The sequence below is a fragment of the Lagopus muta genome, chromosome 24 (genome assembly GCF_023343835.1).
Source record: "Lagopus muta isolate bLagMut1 chromosome 24, bLagMut1 primary, whole genome shotgun sequence".
Lineage (NCBI taxonomy): Eukaryota > Metazoa > Chordata > Aves > Galliformes > Phasianidae > Lagopus > Lagopus muta.
In genome coordinates, this window is record NC_064456.1 from 2,260,970 (window position 1) to 2,274,771 (window position 13,802).

Below are 13,802 nucleotides of genomic sequence, written 5' to 3' on the forward strand. Positions count from 1 at the left end.
ACTAAAAAACTAAGTACTGGTCTCTAAATTAAATTGCACAGTTCTGCACAGACTCACCTGTAGCCTTTAGCCTGGGCTTTGGCATCTTCTTTTCTTTCCTCTCTGGCTTGGACTTCTTGGAGGCCTTTTTATTTTTCTTTTTTGAACTGCCATAGTCACTATCATCATCATCTTCCATGAGAAAATCCTCATCGCTTCCTGAATCTTTTGAAACAACAACAAAATTAAATTCTTGAAGACAAGGAGAAGAAGCAAAAAAACAAAAACACCCAACAAGTTAAACAGAGAAGTCAGAAAACTAAAGATGCTGTGACCTTATGAGCTTCCAGCTGCCTGCTGTCCCAGGGAAACGTGGCAGAAGATTTCACAGTAGTAGGGATAGAATATGACAGAACAGGGGGCCTTTTTCAGAACCTTGAAATATGATCCATCCTAAGGAATCCATTAAGAAATGCATCTGTGATGATAACCTTACTCCCTTCTGAAATCACATCTGCATCCACTATTTCAAAAAACTTACTGTGGTTCATCACTGGTTGAATTCATCTCCCCTTGTGAAACTAACTGTCTTAACTTTGATCAATCAAGGGTAAAGTATTTTTCCCATCAGCTGAAAAGCAGCAGCAATGCCTCAAAACTGATGGAGGTAACAAGCAGCAGCAAGAAACATTAAGAAAATTTCAGTGCTCCTCAAGTGCTGCTTATAAAGAATTCCTTAGAATTCCTGCAAACTTAGAACAAAATTTTTAAATGTCAAAAATTGACAGTCTGACAGACAGGTACTCATTAATGAGTAAGCACCAAAAAGAATAACTTACATCTTTATTGTCAAGTCAAAAAGGAAACTGCTCCTTCTTCTATTCAGCCAGACCCATCAGCCTACCTCTGGTACTGCTGCCCATATGACCAGGGCTTAAACTTTTTATGACTGTCAGTACAATCCCATCTACTCACTCTCTTGGAACTGTGCCTCATCGTCCTCTTGTTCTTCCTCCTCACTACCCACATCATCCATAAGCATCTCTCGTTGTTTGGAAGCTGCTTTGGATGCTGCCTGTCTCTGCTGACGCACGTTTTTGTGGTCTTCTTTCTCATCCTCACTGTCCTCTGCAGCACAAAGTCATCGTGTTATAATGAAGACAGAAAATACTGGCCAGCACATCTTCATCAGCCAGTGAGTGGACAGACAAAAGTCCACTTTATAGAACAGTGTAAGGAGTAAATGCATACACAGCACAGAACTACTGCAATGCAATAGGAACAAATATATCAATATTCATACTTGCTGAACAAGAAAATTAGAATTATGATTGCAATTGTTTCTTTACCTGCAGGCCTTTTCCTGGATTTAGAGGCTCTCTTATTCTTATCCGGTTTGGCCTTCTTTCCTTTTTTGCTTTTTTGAGAGCTCTCATAGTCACTGTCAGCTTTGCCATCATCTGCTCCTAAGTCATCATCTTCACTGCCAAAATCTTCATCTGGAAGGAAAAAGTGAGAATATTAAGCTTCCTCTGTGATCGTGGAACAGAGGAGAATCCGAGGGAGGAGACGAGCATCCACCTCTCTACCTGTGAGGACAATCTACAGCAGCATCACATTACACAAAATCTGCTGCCCCCAACCAGGGCTGGAAGTAACAAGCAGCAGAGGCAGCATCCAGCTTAAGATAAACGTGTCAGGAAAGTGCATGCTTCTCTAAACAGAAGAACTTCTCCTGTGTGACAGATCTCACTCCTGGAACATTCTTACAGATTGGCCTTTATTTGGAAGGTAATTATCAGTGCAGCATGGTTAGTTACCTGCTGAGTGCGAATCATCTTTCTTAGTCTTCACATCTTTTTCCTCTGAATCCTCACTGAAAAGGAGGGAAAGATTGCTTAACTCCTATTTCACTCATTTGCTATATGGAAAATAACAATTTTCAGAGAGCAGATTGATTTCTAGGCCAAGAATACCCACTTTTCCTGAACATTACATTATACTTTAGCATTACTCAGTAGCACATGTAGTTATGGTTGGAAAGAAAGTTCAAGCTCTGTACCACGTAGTGCCAAGGAAACCAACCAGGAAATAAGGGTAAGGTAACCATGCATTTTTCTCCAGAGACTACTAATAATCCAGATGTCTTCCATCTTACAGTTAGGATTTTGAAGTTATATGTGCTAATACAAGGTCAAATCTATTAAAAGGAATATAGTTTTATCCTGACTATATGTATAATGAAGTCCCTTCTCTTTTTCTCATTGTTTTCTTTGGAAACCTTCACTCTGTCTCACCAGTTTACTACAACACATTTGGTCTGCAGGCTCCCAGTCTGATCTCTGACAGACTTTCACCTCCCCTTACAGTGGTTTCAGTCCTCATTAGAGCCTGTCCCATCAAGTAGGTACTACTGCTTCTGCACCCAAATCCCTACCACTTGTCACCTTGACTGTCCTGGTTTGGCAGTAGGAGCTAACACAGCATTGCTCAAGAACTTCCACAGTTCAGATAACATGTCACCCTGCCGTCCCTCAGGCCCATTTGATTTCAGCCTGATGGACAACTGTGGATTTGAAAGCAATATGTGCATTTGTTTCACATCCAGACTCTGTGCAATGCTTGTAACACAAACAGAAGTGTTCTTACATACTTAAATATCACTTTAGTTAATAGGACACTGTGGTCAACACTATTTAGTTGCTCTGGGAGCTCCCTAGCCCAGTTTCTTTATATAACATCTTATCTACCTCAAATCTTTATTTCAGGTGTTATCTAGAAGTTTGACCTCGAGAATTTCTTTAAGCATTGCACGAGCAGAACAAACACACTGGCCTAAGCAAACTGCAGCAACCTGCCAAGCAACAGATGAACTACACTGGGCCACAATTAATGTAGTTAGATACCTGAAGTATTTGAATAACATCACTTCTGCATTAAATGTTTACCCATCGTTCGTGTCAAAACAGTGCAACACAAGTCAAGAGCGACAGCAGGAAATGATTGCTTGGCTTTTCTTTCCTGAAACCATTTCAAGACGTGAAAACATGAAGTTCACATCTTTGGGAAAATTAAAAGCCATGGTCAAAATGGCCTTGCCCTCTCAGTTTATAACAGTAAGTAAAAATGTTCCCTCATGCCTACATTCAGCTTCCACCTTATAGCACAGGAACATGAAGGGAGAGAGAGATGGAGAGAAACATCTGAAGCATACCTTGTGGTAAGTTAGCTATATTCCACCAAACAATGCAAGACAGTTAAGAGATAACCAGCTGGCAGAATCTCCGTCCCTGAAAGCAGTCAATTCATTTAATAGGTCTCTTTTCATCACGTTTCTTACAGCAACCATTTGCTGATCACAGCTATTGTCAATGCAAGATACCCTCACTCTACAGGAAGGACTTCCACTGTTAGCAGGGAATCATTCAGAATGCAGACATTTCACATCGCCACAGCAATTCAGTTACCAGAACAAGTTACTCAGTTTCTGAATTAGACAAAATAAGAAGTGAAAAAAACAAAGAGCTGCAAAACTGACCAGTGGCCCCTACCACTGCAGTCACTGTACCTGCCCTATTTAATCTTCAACCACATAAATGCTCTGAGCACACCAAAAAAACACAGAGAACCAAAGGCACCCAGCCACCAACTTACCTGGAGATAATTGCACCAGCTGCCAATCTTTGTAACTCGTATCAAGTTCCTTGCCATTCCAACTGGATAGCTCTGGAAGGCTATTTTAATGCCAAAGTGCTAGTGACAAGTACTTTACACATGATTTCCCTGCCAACTTCAATAAAAAAGAATCACCTCAATGTCCAAGCTGGTTAGGAAAGCTTTGTGATTGAGAGCTCTGTGTCCTACACTGCACGTTTTGGTTTCCACTTACAATCATTGCTCTCAGAAGATACAGCTCCCCACACACAGGACAAGGTTTGGAGACACGTTCTTAACAGATGAAGAGCTTCTTTTACCTGTCTTCCTGAGAATTCTTCCCGGATCTCCTCTTATTTTTAGCCTCGCGGGGAGATGAGCGGATTTTCTTGGATGGGGGACCTGAATCTCTCCCATAATCTTCATCTAGATGGGACAAAATGGTTTTGAATCAAACTCCTCCTTCCCAGCAAAACGACCTCCTCAGCCAGCTGAAACTGACCATTTCAAGCACATAAAAAGTAGCTCTTAAAGATAAAACCCCAAAGTTACAAAGAAAGCTTTACAGAAGTGAAGTCCTGCCTTCAGCTGCTGATTTACCTTTTCTTCTGCCAACAGCACCATAACAGCACTGCACACAACCAAATCTGAAACAGAAGTGTTGGGAAACACACAAAATGCTTCAGAAGAAAAAGGGGCATCTTAACTTCACAGCTCATTAGGAACACAAACCATCATGGAATCCTATTAGAGGTTAACATCCATTCATATATTTGTATGCTTTTAACAGCAACTTTATTTACTGCCCTATGATGGAAACAGGGCATTACACAATACCTTATACAATACAGCAGGGCATATTTGTTTCCAATAATTATCAGTGTAACCACCCTTAGGAAACAGTAGCAGTGCATCTATTTTCTAAGAACACAAAACATATTCCATATGGCAGCCAGAAATATTTCATCAATTCTGACAGAATATGCTAAGATTCTTTATTATCATTTTTTTTTTAGGTGCAATTCACAACTATGCCCAACATGATGGGATTAACTGAAGCCCACTAAAATAAATTGAAAACACATTTAACTATAGGAAAAAAAAAAAGCAGCACCAGGGTTGTTGGTTTTTTTTTGCCACAGAACATAACAGAGCAGGGAAGATGGTTGCTGCCAACAGCCTGAAGGCACTACAACAATACAAGCGTTAAATAACAAGATTTCTATCACCATTGTTTGTTTAATACAAAACATATGAGAACCATTATATTTTCAAATGCTCATTAACAGTTCAGAGGCTGTAGAGTAGAAACTCCCCAGAATTTAGGTTAAAGATGTGACTGGAAGCAACGTAATTAATATGCAAAGCCTTAAATGAACCCCTGTAGCCCAAGGATATGATGTTGTTAAGAACAAAGTCATTTACCAGCATCATCTGATTCCTGAAACTGGGAGTAATCGACCACCTTCCTGTTCCTGTTAGAAAGGAGGGGGGGGAAAAATAAGTAAGTCAGCAGTTCAGCAATCTGAGAGACACAAAAGCTTTAAGTGACAAGAAAGTGCCACGCTCTTATTCCCAGCACAGGGTTTGTAGACCAACAAACATCCCAAGAGGTCCTGCACAAATAAGCCACCTAGGGCTTGGTGGTCCCAGCAGAAAACATGACATGTCTGAGCAATTTCCTAAGGCTGAATTCTAGCCTCAGAATTCCAAGGTGCTTCTTGATAAGCTGCGCTCCCTGACGGCTCATGGCTGCTGTGACAAGAAGCCACCAAACGCCGTGTGCTGCAGCTCTTTCATTAGTCAATCTACACACATCATTACAGCCACAGTTGTAAAAGCACCGTTTAAAGGCAGAGTCCACATCCAAAGATGAAAGATGCATTTGAAGAACGCATCGATCTGAGGTTTCTTAAGGCAGAGCTCCCACTAACTCTGCTTCAAAGCTGTGATGTTTCGGATTCTGGATTAAGAACAAAAAAACAAATGCAAGTAAAGGAATGCTGACAACTTATTAAGTAGTTGTTGGATATCAGAAGTGCATTATAGCAAGGGAGCCTTGCTGAAATAAACCAAAGTGTTCAACAGGTGCCAGTGCACAGGTGAGGCAGCATTAAACACCATTTGTAACACAACACTGCACACAAAGCCTCCCTGCTTTTTATTCCAGTGCTACAGTTGTGGGTTTTCTGCAGTCAATGAAATCTGAGCAAAGTTACTGGAATGCTTTTCAGAATGACTTGAAAAGGAAAGGGTTTATGCCTCCTTGTCACATGGAAAGTGAACTAAAAAAAAGATAACTTAATTATTTGCATGTTTTACTCTTGAAGAAAAATCTTAACATTATACTTCTCGAAATGGTTTAAACCATTCATTTCTGTCAATTAACTCTCACAATTGATTAAATAATGCTTTGGGGAAAGCACACTAAAATCTTCTCAAAGCTCCTAATAGCACAAATTACCTGTTTCCGAGCTGCTCTTTTTCAGATTCCAGCTCCTCACAGCTCAATATAACCACGCTTGCTCTCATACCTTCTCCTTGAGCTGCTCCTGCTCCCACGTGTTCTCTAACACCTGCAGCTCACTGCTGCCTTTTGGCTGCCCTGTCAATCAGTTACTCTGATGCTCTAATTAATATGTATGACAGCCCTAACAACGGTTAAAGCTGTTCCCAAACGGAACATTAGCAAAGGCCCTGCATGCATTTTACCCCACCTGCATTTCTGAGCAGCACCTGAGCACGGACCAATTCCATCCTTACTTCATCAGCACCTTCCCTGCTCTCTCACCAGCTGCGAGTCGTGCAGCACTGAGTGTCCTTAACACAGCAACCATAACAGCCCAGGACAGACAGAACTGGGCAACTGCAGAAGCAGAGGCCACCAATGCCTCCATCACAGACCTGAGGACCCTCCAGCATATGAAGCACCTGCCTTCACCCTGCCCTTCTGAGCTGCAAGGACTGCTGGATTTCACGTTCACGTCCCAGAACTGAACTGCATTTTGGTCAGTGTCACACATGGTTGATAAAACTGCCCCCCTGAACATCCCAAGAGCCAGCACTGCGTTCTGGTTGTCAATCTGACACCCATTCTAAGCATTCCTCCTGTCCAAGTACCTCTATTTGTGACCTACAGCAGAGCAGCAGCCTTCCAACAGAGGAAGCAGCATAATTACTTTATTTCAAGCCTACACAAAGCCTCTTAAAGCTCCAACAACAATAAAAACCAAACCAACACAGCCAACAAAAGAAAGCAAGACTAGTCATCAGATTTCTACAGGTTGAATCCCATCCAAGCTTCGGGGTAAACGTGAGTACAAAGCACAACTGCAATGCCTGCAGAGCACAGCCAGCCCTAACAGCACCATGCCCACTCAGGAATACTATACCAGCAAGGTCTGCACCACACAACTCAACCTCCTGGTCCAAGAGGAGGTCAGATCATAGGATCACAGAATGGCCTTGCTTGAAAAGGACCACAGCGTTCATCTCGTCCTCATGGAGACTCCTGCCCACGCGTGGGAAGCCAAGTTTATTCCGGTAAGCATGTGAAGAGTGATGAAGTTGCCAAGTGAGCTGTTTGATTTGCTTTAAGTTTGAGGTATTATGCTTTTCTCAATAAGCATAAACAGGGAAAAGGAGGTAGTGCTGCTGGATATTCAGCTCTAGCAGCTTTGTAATACAGGGGCTTCAAACATCACTTAACTAACAAGCGAGATGGAAATTGCAATCGTGCCACCTTGCAGTGAGTTGGTCACACACAGCTCACCTTGCTTAGTTCAGTTCAGGCCCACACTGAATCACATCTTTAATAGAAAACAACAACAAGCAAAAGGATGTAAATGGTCAGTGTCCTTTCTCTACATACTGCACAGGACGTGTTTTTAGTCAGAAAGTACATTCTGCTAATTTCTCATTACCTGCCCTGCAGGACTAGGGATATTTGGAATCATTAAAGAATCACTATGGCAGAAGCAAACAAGAACAAAACAGCATCTGTACTGATATTGCCTGAACTTGAAAGATGACCCAGCAGAACCAAAAGAAGCTCACGAGCAGAAACAAAACCAACTGCTCTCCCATTTGCCATTCTTCTCACTCCACACTCATCACTCACCTCCCATTTATCCTCATATTTTTCTTCAGAACCACCAGCAGTAACTGCATGTTTGCAAAGACTGCATCTTCCACTGCACTGATGTGATAAAGTCAGGGAACTTCATTGGAGATCAGATCCAGGGAAAGCAAACAACCCAAACCCACCAAATTGCAAGCAAGCATACAAAAAATACACTGTTAGACTGAGCATAAAAAGACAGACCAAAAGACATCTGGGACAGATGTTGTTCAATCTGCTTTAAAACAGACCATGAAATTGTAAGATAACTTCTTTGCTCTTACAGCTTAATATTAAAGTGTACATATGAGAGCGAGCTGGGGGAGGAAAGGCACAGAGAAAGCCCTGAGAGCTGAAGTTTCTCGTGGCAGCTGTCAGTTCTGCATTTCTGGAATGAAGATCAACCCAGAAGCACAATGGCACATGGCATTAAAAGCTCTCCAGTGATTTCATAAGAACTCAGAACTGCACAGCAGAGTTCTGACAACTCGTACTTGAAGCGTATCAGAATCCAGTTCCAACATGATGGAAAACAACATCAGTATTTAAAAGGCTCACTGAACACCCACACGACTGAACACAGGCTGTGTAACAGCATCGCATCTCCAGCTAACGCTGCCCTCCAACAGCAGCACTCTGAAGTTGCCTTGTCAGCACACAAAATAATGAGGAGTCAAAATACTTCTGGTCCTCTAAGGAGATGTTTAAATCCTTCCGTATTTCCACAGGCACTACAGATAAAGTCCAAGATTAAAAAGATACATACATTGCCACTGGAAAGCACAGCTAAGAGTCTTTAGAAAGAAGACTCATAGCTGCCTCATCTTGCAAGGAAGAGGAACGTTTAGGTCAAGCAATTATCAGCAGAAATAACAGCCTACTTTCTTATACAACTTGAGAAGTAAAATGAATAAGAGGTGAAGCGGTTGCTGATGGCTTTGTTTTAAATTATGGCATGGAATTAAATAAACTTCCAACAAAGCTTCTGTGAAGAGGCACAAACTGCCTTCACCCCCATGCCTGGCACACACAGGGTCAGTTTCAACTGCAGGTTCTCATTCCAGTGGGCAGAGCTGCCCTGCTTGGATGGCAACGTGTCAGCAGTAAATACTGTCCCCAGCAGCACCACTTCTGTGCCTTCTTACAGAGACACGAGAGATGGGTAGGAAATATTCTTAGGGGCACAGCTGTACTGAGGCAAGGCTCACTGACCAGAGGGTCCCAATTAAAGGGGTCATTATTTGGGTCTGGGCTTGATGCAACTCCAAACATCAGGAAGACTGGGCACAGCTGATGGCATCTGCAGGATTTTTAGGGATACACAACCTGAAACCCAACAAAACAATGAAATAGTTGATGAGGCAGCAGTTTTATCAGCCTTGTGCCCACCCTCCTTTTGATATAAATGAGAAGATGCTATAATGCAATATAGAAACATTCTAAAAGCAAACAAAAAAACACAAGATAGCAGAAGCCTGTTCTGCAACAAACACTGCAGAGTAAAAATCAAGTTATCAGGAATGCTACCTTGCTTCTTGTTTCTCACCACACCGCAAGTCTTTAGAGCAACTGACTTGTCTTTCTACCTATCCAGAAACTATCTTGCTCATCTCTGGACACTGCCACACAGATTACTCAAAGTAATTGCCACTGCCCAAGGCATTTTCTGCTCCCCCATGCAAGTTATCCAGAATCCCTTCCACTTCACACTGTTCAGGTGCAATGCTAGCAACAAGACAACTGATATCTAATAAATGCTTTTTTTTTTTCTTTCTGCAACACTGTTGCCAACACAGGACTGGAAGTTGCTAATGAAGAAGAGCTAAGAATGCAAAGCCATAAAGCCTTGAGACACCGACAGAGATCTATTTGTAACTGCCTTGAATCTCCAAGCAAATCAACCAACCACGCTGGGATTTCAGTGCTTGCCCACACCTTTCCATCTTGCAATGCCTGCAGGAATGAAGCAGCAGCAAGTGAAAGTGACCACTGTGCAGCAGAACGTGGGAGCTGATGCAGGATTTCATTAATTAGCCACGTGAGGGAAAGGTTCACTAATTGTAGCTTCCTTTACTTTTCACTGTTTGCCACCTTCTAACAATAGTGCAGATACCATCATCAGCCACCCGGGAGTCGTCTAATTGCACAGAAAGGATTTGGCTCTGAATTAACAAGCATGAAACCTGTAAACACGTGGGCTTTATTACTACTTAACAACTACAAGGAACTGAATTCAACAACCAGACTCAGTTTCAAGGCAGCCTTCTACTGACAAGCAGAAACTGGGGATATCTGCTGGGTCTTACAAAGTTCACTGTTTGAGGTATGTATACATTCCATAGAAAACCAGCAAACATAACCAGTGAATTAAAAAACATCACTACATCCGATTCTGATGAGGAACTTCTCACCAGAATTCCACATCACCAACAATTAGGATTTGAAGCTATGGTGAGAGTTCTCCACCTACTCCCAAGCACAGCAATGCAACAGACCGGCCAAGTTCAGCCCTGAGAGAGCTACAAACACAGCTGGGCAGCAGCTTGCTACACCCCGTGCTGGCACGTGCCAAAGGGTGCTGAGCTACTAACAGCATGCTGGACTTTGGCACTGAGCTCTGCTGCACAGCAGTGCCTGTCAACTGCAAGACAGGTCAAGTCTTTTGCAACACTGCATGATTTTATGGATTTTGGTTTGTTTGTTTTTTTGTTCTGGTTTATGAAAGGTTTCTTACAAAGGTTCCAGATACCAGAAGCCTTGAGAACTGAGTTGTTAAAGACACGCTTTCCTAAGCTGCAGCAAAACTCCAGTGCTGGCAAGTAAATCAGCAGCAGAACACACACAGAGCAGCACAGTCACATCAGCACTATTCCAGGACACAAACGCTGCCAGTCAACATCAGACAACGAGTCCATTTACCCCAACAGCCTGTCTCACAAAAAGCCAGAAGCTGATGGAGCAGAGCAAGGTGTTCACTCTGCTCACCACCTCTCAAACCTGAGGCCATTCCTGAGCTCTGCTCCCCTTCCTTTTGCAGGCAGACAAACCAACCAGCTGTGACAACAACTGTTCCATGGATCAGTGTGACAAACATCCTGATTTCATGCTGTATTCCCACTCTTTTTTTGTAAACTTTAACATGTTAGGGACATGAAATAGAAAAGGTAACACCTATAAGTTTGCATGTATAGTTTATGGCCTGGATTTACAAAACCATTGAATGGTTTGGTTGGAAGGGACCTTTAAGGTGATCCAGCTCCAGCCCCCCATACAAAATAAATCTTAGAACTGCCATAAATCACATCTTGATTATTCCAAAACAAAATACAGTTGGACTTGATCATCTTAGAGGTGCTTTCCAGCCTATGAGGTTATCCCATGTCACAGAATCATAGAATTACAAAGTTGGAAAGGATCTACAAGATCATCAAGCCCAACTGTCCTCCCATTACCCTTAATATCCTAGATCAGGCTCATAGAATCACAGAATGGCCATGGTTGGAAGGGACCTCAAGGATCACGAAGCTCCAACCCCCTGCTGCATGCAGGGCCACCCACCTCCACATTTCATAGCAGCCCAGGCTGCCCAGGGCCCCATCCAACCTGGCCTTGAACACCTCCAGGGATGGATGGGGGCATCCACAGCCTTTCTGGGCAGCTGTTCCAGCACCTCACCACTCCCACAGTAAAGAACTTCCCCCTGACATTCAACCTCAATCTTCCCTCACGAGCTAAAAAGTTTAAGTAATAACTGCCTTGCAACCTTGAGAAAAACGAACAGAACATGCAAACAACACACGAAGAAACACCTCACCAACAACGACGATTTCAACCACGACAGAAAAACACGGCCAGCAACCTCCTCACCTTCCTAAACCCCACACAATCCTCATCTACCGGCAGCACATCCGAACGGCCCGACCCGAGCAGCGCGGGTCGGGCGGGGCTCTGAGAGCGCGGCTCCCGCGGGGGCGGCTCCATACGGCTCCGTACGGCTCCGCCCCCCCCAACAACGCGCGGTTCTGCTCCGCTCCCCCGCACGGCCCCCCCCAACCCCCCAGCCCCACACTGCGCTCCGCCGTGCGGAAATGGCGCCGCGCTCCGCAGCACCACGCGGGTCCGTGCCTGAGGCGCTGCGCTCAGCTCCAGGCAGCGAACGGCGTTCCCTTCTTCTCCCCCCAACCTCCACACGCAGAGCGAGGCCTACACAACCCCTGTGTGTAATTACATTTCTGTACGCGATTTTACACCGTAAAGGACGGGTTACACCAACCAGCGGCCCACGCTGCAACCCGTCCGGCCTCCCCGCCCCCTCCGCCTCTCGCACAGCTCACAGCCCGGCCTCCCCGCCCCGCCTGCCCGCCTCAGGCCCGGCCCCGCGCTCAGGGCCTACACCGACGGCCTACACACGGCTCCGGGCCTTGAGGAAAGGCGGGAACGCGGCCTCGGCGCCCTCAAGGACTCACCTGACAGGCCTGGACATTTTCCCCGGCGCTTCGGGCCCGGCCCGTTGGAAGCCTCCCGTAGCCGAGGGGGAGGGAAAGGAAAAAAAAATAAACCCCGCAACGGTCGCTCGGTGCCGCCCGTCCCCTCCCCGCAGCGCTGGGCCCGGAGCCTACAGGCCGACGCCTCTCCGCCCAGCTCAGCCCCCTCAGGGCCGCAGCCTCCGGCCCGCGCCCGCCCGCGGGAGGCTCCGCGCTTCCTGTGTGTGGGCCCGGTGGCGCCGCTCCGCCGATCCCCCCCGCAAAATGGTCGCGTTCGCACCACTGAGAGGATGCGAGCGGGGGGCGGTGCAGCCTAGCTCGCTGGTACCACCTCCCGCCTGGCTCATTGGTTGTGGGAGGAGGCCGGCCGCCACTCATTGGTCAGTTCGAACCATCACGGCGGGAAGGCCCCGCCCACTCTCCCCGCGGGGAAGGGGGGTGAGGACGCCCCGCATGCTCAAGCTGCTCTGAGTCACAGAGCGGGTTGAAGCGCTGCTGGCAGATTCGCCGCCAGCTCCGCCGCTCCGGGTGCCGCTGCCCCGTGCCGCGCCGCCCACTTATCCTCACGCCTCCGCTTCAGATACCGAGCCCGAATTTTCTCCGGGGCGCAAACGGCTGTAGGGCCGGCGGGGCTCGATCGGCAGATTCGCCGCGCGGGGCCCGGCGTGCCGTTGAAGAAAAAAGGCGGGGAAGCGCCGCGCCGCCCCGCAGCGGCAACCAGAGCCCCGCAGCGCCGCCCCCGCACGGCCGGGCCTGCGCGGCTCCTCTCGCACTGAGGCCCCGCTACTCAGGAGAGCTCGTCCGCACCGCCCGGCTCTGCAGCTTAAGGCCGCGCGGTTAGAGCAGGGAGCGGCCTTTGTCATGTAAGTGTGCCCGCGGGCCGGGCCTCCCGCCGAGGGCTTTACCGAGAGGGAGCCGCAAACGCAGCCCTGCGGGGCTTCGTGGTTAGAAAAGGAGCTGCTTTTCGTTTGTGGAGAAATGAAACCTAACCCACAAAAGACTGGTGGGGTTGGAAGGGAGGTGTTCGAGGTCCTCACGTCCAAGCCCTGCTAACGTGGCAGCTCTTGGGGCAGCTGTAGGCTGTATCACAGAATGGCCAGGGTTGGAAGGGACCTCAAGGATCACGAAGCTCCAACCCCCTGCTGCATGCAGGGCCACCCACCTCCACATTTCATAGCAGCCCAGGCTGCCCAGGGCCCCATCCAACCTGACCTTGAACACCTGCAGGGATGGATGGGGCATCCACAGCCTCTCTGGGCAGCTGTTCCAGCACCTCACCATTCTCACAGCACAGAACTTCCCCCCTGACATCCAACCTCAATCTTCCCTCCCTCAACTTCAAACCATTTCCCCTTGTCCTGCTGTTATCTCCCCTTTCCAAGAGTTGATTCCCCTCCTGTTTGTAGGCTCCCTTTAGGTACCGAAGGCTGCAATGAGGTCACCCCGCAGCCTTCTTTTCTCCAGGCTGAACAAGCCCAGCTCCCTCAGCCTGTTCCCATAGGGGAGGTGCTGCAGCCCCCTGATCATCTCTGTGGCTCCTCTGGACCCTCTCCAACAGCTCCCTG

The 13,802-nt window shown here is 46.6% G+C and overlaps 1 protein-coding gene across 3 annotated transcripts in view; it reads right to left on the reverse strand.

Moving 5' to 3' along the window:
• Positions 1-12,551, reverse strand: part of NUCKS1 (nuclear casein kinase and cyclin dependent kinase substrate 1) — a 17,935-nt gene extending 5,384 nt beyond the window's left edge. Inside the window, exons 1-7 of one of the 3 annotated variants that reach the window (XM_048925569.1) lie at positions 12,220-12,551; positions 5,059-5,108; positions 3,954-4,059; positions 1,800-1,855; positions 1,329-1,478; positions 955-1,107; positions 58-204 (exon numbers count right to left, since the gene is read on the reverse strand). In XM_048925569.1, the coding sequence (XP_048781526.1) occupies positions 58-204; positions 955-1,107; positions 1,329-1,478; positions 1,800-1,855; positions 3,954-4,059; positions 5,059-5,108; positions 12,220-12,236 (679 nt within the window). In that variant the 5' untranslated portion in view covers positions 12,237-12,551. Of the gene's footprint in view, positions 1-57; positions 205-954; positions 1,108-1,328; positions 1,479-1,799; positions 1,856-3,953; positions 4,060-5,058; positions 5,109-6,097; positions 11,598-11,620; positions 11,755-12,219 lie in introns of those variants that run through there. The other 2 variants (XM_048925568.1, XM_048925567.1) reach the window with 2 other exon arrangements.
• Positions 12,552-13,802: the final 1,251 nt, after the last annotated feature.